General features: G+C 42.4%; 1 protein-coding gene across 6 annotated transcripts in view; it reads left to right on the forward strand.

Annotated features, from left to right (window-relative positions):
• The window catches only part of TPMT (thiopurine S-methyltransferase), a 45,177-nt gene extending 40,455 nt beyond the window's left edge, over positions 1-4,722 (forward strand). For 3 of the 6 annotated variants that reach the window (XM_056518837.1, XM_056518839.1, XM_056518838.1), the window contains exons 5-9: positions 354-406; positions 484-558; positions 1,424-1,509; positions 2,194-2,238; positions 4,515-4,722. In XM_056518837.1, the coding sequence (XP_056374812.1) occupies positions 354-406; positions 484-558; positions 1,424-1,509; positions 2,194-2,238; positions 4,515-4,636 (381 nt within the window). In that variant the 3' untranslated portion in view covers positions 4,637-4,722. Of the gene's footprint in view, positions 1-353; positions 407-483; positions 559-1,423; positions 1,510-2,193; positions 2,239-3,034; positions 3,224-4,514 lie in introns of those variants that run through there. The other 3 variants (XR_008843767.1, XM_056518841.1, XM_056518840.1) reach the window with 3 other exon arrangements.
• Positions 4,723-6,000: the final 1,278 nt, after the last annotated feature.

Here is a 6,000-nt window from a genome sequence, read left to right on the forward strand (position 1 = left end):
AGTACACCACCTCTCCCCCATCCTTTATAGTACACCACCTCTCCTCCATCCTTTATAGTACAGCATCTCTCCCTCCATCCTTTATAATACAGCATCTCTCCCTCCATCCTTTATAGTGCACCATCTCTCCATCATTTATGGTGCAACACCCACTTCACCCCATCCTAAATAGCAGTGGTCACCAAAGTGTGACCCTCCAGCTGTTGCAAAACTATAACCCCCAGCCAAAGGCTGTCCGGACATGCTGGGAGTTGTAGTTTTACAACAGCTGGAGGCACCTTGGTTAGGAAACACTGGATTAGTGTAAAACCCCCTTTTATAGCTTCTATAATATCCGTATTATGTGTTTTCAGAGCGCGTCCGGGAACATTTCATTGTACTGCTGCAGTATCTACAACGTATCTAGGTAAGACCGTATCATTACGCCGTTACGCACATAACTACTCTGTAAATAATCTTATTGAATATATTTGTCGCTTGTAGCTCTGTTATTGGAAAGTTTGATGGAATTTGGGACCGAGGAGCAATGGTGGCTGTGAACCCCAGAGACAGACAACGGTCAGTGTATATATCCAATCATATTATTATTATTATTATAAAATAAATATATATATATATATATATATATATATATATATATATATATATATATATATATATATATATATATATAATCACTCTGGGATTTTATTTATTTATTTCTTGCCTATGTAATGCAGCATAGTCTATTATTAGAGAATAATTTAGAGGTTCTTGTGTATGCCTTGTGCTTACCTGTTTTAGCTGATGTGGCACAAATGGGTTTTCAGCCATGATCTCCTAATGCTATCTACATTTGATCTCCTAATGCTATCTACATTTCCCATAAATGAATCCTCTGACTTTGCAGAGAGAGGGTGTGAAGTCTTATCACTGCACATGGGCATCTAATTAGGCTGCTTGCCATTTGCCTGAGAAAGGCCTCATGGTGAGGCTGAAACGTTGCATTTGTAGCATGAATGGGTGAATAAATCACTAATATTCTGATTGGAGTGCCGCTCTTTTACTTTCTTTAGTCTTTTTTGCTCTTCGGTTGTGAGTCAGACCACAGGGAGCAGGGCACCCACCACAGGACGTGAAGTCTATATACAGTGCCGACCTTCAGGACTTTTCTGTAATTAGACTGCTGGTGCTGGATACTCATATGTGGGTTGGGGTCAGTTCACATTATGTGCAGTTTCGATGCATTTTCTTATTCAAAGTGCCTTGAAGAAAGTGATTTGACTGATGACAACTGAGGTGTTCATTCCTACGGGATGTTATTACGGCATTTTGGCAGAAGTTTTACAAAATTGCTGTGGATAGGGGGACGATTATTTTAGAGAGAAGGTTTCAGCCCCATCGACTATATTGACATTCTTGGTTTATTCTTCTCCCCCCACAGTTATACCTCAGTGATGTTGCCACTTATGGCCGAAGACTGTCGGTATCTTCTTGTAACATGTGAATATAACCCTAAGTTGTACAAAGGTGAGAATATTATAATATATATATTGTGTGTGTCCTTTATGACTTGTTTTATACCTTTTTATATTTTCTTATTGCACCTTTCATCAGAATATTCACTAAGATGACATTTTGTGTGGCTTTCATGTGTCAGAGAGGCGTCCCCGCGGGTTTGCTGTGCATCCAGTTTACCAATAGGCTAACAAGGCCGAGGCCTAGGGTAGCAGTTTAGGGAGGGGCGGCAGAAGTGCAGCCTAATACTCCGCCTCCTGCACAGATTCTCATAGGAAGGATCTGAGCCGGTGTACACAGGGTCCGGGCCAGCAGAGGGCGCTGAATAACTAAGCCGTCCATCTCCACAGCTGACACTCTCCCCCGCCTTATCACTGTGCTGCTGAGCAGGAGAAGATGTCGGCGTGGACACAGCAGCCTGAAGTCACCTACAACTCATAGGAAACAAATCCCTGGTCCTGTCCGCACACAGCCGCTGTGGTATTACCTCAGTACATCCCTTCTGCCGCCCACCCACCGCAGCATAGCCACGCCCCCTGTAGACCATGTGACTTATGACATATTGCTCAGAGCCTCACACTCTCCTCTGGCATTGTCTTCTTCCCATAATGCATCCTGGTGCCCCCTCTCTCTCCCAGGTAAGTGCACCCAGCCGTCCCTGTGAGGGAAACATTAATGTGTATTTTTATTTTTTAGGTCCTCCCTTTTATGTGCCCGAATCTGAACTTGAACATTTACTTGGTAAGTAATTCCATATACATTGTGAGTAGTTAGGACAATACTCTGCAACTTAAAGGGGTACTCCGCCCCTAGACATCTTATCCCCTATCGGGACCCCTGCAATCTTGGCTGCAACACCCCAGACATCCAGTGCATGGAGCGAACTTTGCTCTGTGCCAGATGACTGGCGATGCTGGGTGGAGGCTCGTGACAGCCGTCACACCCCCTCCCATAGAGATGCACTGAGGGGGCGTGGCCTTGATGTCACGAGCCTCCGGAGCTGCACCCGACGCTCTACACCAGTGTTTCCCAACCAAGGTGCCTCCAGATGGTGCAAAACTACAACTCCCAGCATGCCTGGACAGCCTTTGGCAGCTTTTTGCTGTCCAGGCATGCTGGGAGTTGTAGTTTTGCAACATCTGGAGACACCCTGGTTGGGAAACACTGCTCTACATGAATGCTGGGTGCAGCAGGGAGGTTGCAGGGGTCTCCAGCGGCGGGACCCCCGTGATCAGACATCTTATCCCCTATCTTTTGGATAGGGGCGGAGTACCCCTTTAATGTAGTTTTCCCAACAGTCTGAATGCCCTTTGAACCCGTCCTGTGATATTCTGGTCTGATCCATTTATTGTCTCTATTTCCTGAGCGATAACACGTCTATAATGACATCACATCATGTGACTTTGACAGCCAATCGCTCCTGTCCTGATGATGTTTTACTACTAAAGTAACATAACACAATATTTTGTGCAGTATAGGTTATTATTAAAGAATAATATACAGGTTCTTGTGTATGTCTTCTGCTTACCTGTTTTAGCTGATGTAGCAGGCATGGAGTTTTCAGCCATACTGATTGCAATTTCATCAATCATCACCAAAATGATTTCCTAATCCTGCCTAATTTTCCCATGAAGCCGCTGGCTTTGCAGAGAGAGAGAGGCGTGGAGTCTGATCACTGCACCTGGTCATCTGGATGGCTGCTGATTAGACTCATAAGTGGGTTGGGGTCAGTTCACATTATGTGCAGTTTTAGTGCATTTTATAAAGTAATACTGGCATGAGGAGAAAGTGATTTGGCCTATATTCAGGGGGTGGGCTGGCACACTGACCAACCTTCAACCGCCCCCCTTATTCTGAATGACAGAATTACAAAGAAAAAAAATATATACATTATAGATATAAAATATATATACACATATATAGATATACAGAGCGAGAGAGAAAGATATAGATATATCTTTCTGTGTGTGTGATGCATTTTACCATCATACTGTTACTGACCAAATCCTGTATACTGAGACCAATATTACCAATAATATCAGTATAGAAGGAGGGATATTATCACCATTATCACCATACTTATTACAGTAGAATCTCCCAATAGTGGACACTCACTGGGAATAAAAAAAAGTTTCCGCTATTGAGAGACGTCCCCTATTGAGAGATGTCCCCTATTGGGAGATGTCCCCTATTGAGAGATGTCCCCTATTGAGAGATGTCCCCTATTGAGAGACGTCCCCTATTGAGAGATGTCCCCTATTGGGAAAAAGGCTCAAAAATCTTCCTAAATGACGGAATCCTGTCCTGTACTCACTACAGAGTGTAATTACCTATAAAACAGAAAAATGAAGGTCCAGCGCAGGAACTCGAGGAATATGGTGTTTTATTCACATGCCATATGGAACATAGAAAACGTAGTACCGGTGACGCGTTCGGCCTTACACAGAGGCCTTAGTGACTAAGGTCTCTGTGTAAGGCCGAACGCGTCACCGGTACTACGTTTTCTATGTTCCATATGGCATGTGAATAAAACACCATATTCCTCGAGTTCCTGCGCTGGACCTTCATTTTTCTTTTCTACATTGTGTTCGGGTGTTGTCCGCGCCCGGTCCGTGTTGCACCTGGGGTGAGCTGAAGCTTTGCTGGGGTTATTATTGGGGTTATTATTGTGGTTATTGTTGGGGTTATTATTGGGGTTATTGTTGGGGTTATTATTGGGGTCATTATTGGGGTCATTATTGGGGTCATTATTGGGGTCATTATTGGGGTCATTATTGGGGTTATTATTGGGGTCATTATTGGGGTCATTATTGGGGTTATTATTGGGGTTATTATTGGGGTTATTATTGGGGTTATTATTGGGGTCATTATTGGGGTCATTATTGGGGTCATTATTGTGGTTATTATTGGGGTTATTATTGTGGTTATTATTGGGGTTATTATTGAGGTTATTATTGGGGATATTATTGGGGTTATTGCTCGGTCTCTTATTTATCTCCTGTTTCCCCCTTTTTCAGGTCCTTCATGTCATTTTAAGCTGCTGAAGAAGATCGATGAATTTACTGATGTACAGAAACGGTGGGGACTGGATTTCTTCTCCTCAAACCTCTACCTGATCACACACAAGTCCCAGTCCTGATCCGCCGCACCAGGGTTTTTATTATCTCAGAATATATATACGGACCATAAATCACAGATCTTTTCATATCAATAAATTATATTTCCTCAGTTCCTCAGTTTATTCATAATATATTAATTTTACAAATGTTTTTGTCTGTTTTCATAAGATTTAAGCAGCGAGACCTACAATAGACCCAGACTGTCCAGGTCTCATCTTAAATATTATTTAAAGTCAGGAGAGATATAGCAGAAGGATTCCAGGGTATATAGACCTGTAACTGTTCAGTATATTTCATGGAAATTATGGGACAGAGGTGAAGAACTACTATATATCCTGATCCCATAGAGATAGCAGCAGTATACAGATAGAGCTGGAGGGAAGGTGTATAACTACTATATATCCTGATCCCATAGATAGCAGCAGTATACAGATAGAGCTGGAGGGGAGGTGTATAACTACTATATATACTGATCACATAGAGATAGCAGCAGTATACAGATAGAGCTGGAGGGAAGGTGTATAACTACTATATATCCTGATCCCATAGAGATAGGAGCAGCAGTATACAGATAGAGCTGGAGAAGAAGAGGTGTATAACATATATCCTGATCTCATAGAGATAGCAGCAGTATACAGATAGAGCTGGAGAAGAAGAGGTGTATAACATATATCCTGATCTCAGAGATAGCAGCAGTATACAGAGGGGAGGGTCTGAGAGCTAACAGCAGCAATCTGATTGGACATAATGTCATCCTGTAGTTGACAGGAAGTCAGCTGACCTAAGACTGACCACTTCCTCTGCCACATTAAACATCGTGTCTCGTCGGTGGTGATCACATGACCTACTTTAAAGTGATGAAACACATTGATGCAGCTGTGGTAAAGTAAAACAGATGGAGCTGCAGTACTAGTGATGGTGAGTGTACACGATATGGGGGGGGAACAAACTGTTTCTTACACTTCATGTAATGATGTTTTACAATTGTAATACCATTCCTGGCCATGTGGTTTGCTGTTCAAGGAAGAACAAAGCTAATTCAGACACAGTGTAATGTACGACCTAGTGGTCAAAATGTGTAGTGCGGCAATCCAAATAATACATTGTAATACACTCACAACAAACCTGGTTCACACCACAACAATGTAAGAATACAAAGACCACCGATCCGGCTTCTCGTATCCTAATATTTGGTTTATTGTAATTTTCATTCATTTAAATAAGGTATTTCATTTTTATTTTTTTACATATTATTCCTAGAAAACCTCTACATTCTGCATTCAGACACATGCTGAGGAAGTAGTGTGCATAGTATTGAATGTCGTACGTCCAAAACACAAAAAAGAAAAAAAGAACCCGCTCGGCCCCCCTGATGGATCGACAG

The sequence above is a fragment of the Hyla sarda genome, chromosome 5 (genome assembly GCF_029499605.1).
Source record: "Hyla sarda isolate aHylSar1 chromosome 5, aHylSar1.hap1, whole genome shotgun sequence".
In the NCBI taxonomy this organism is placed as follows: Eukaryota; Metazoa; Chordata; class Amphibia; order Anura; family Hylidae; genus Hyla; species Hyla sarda.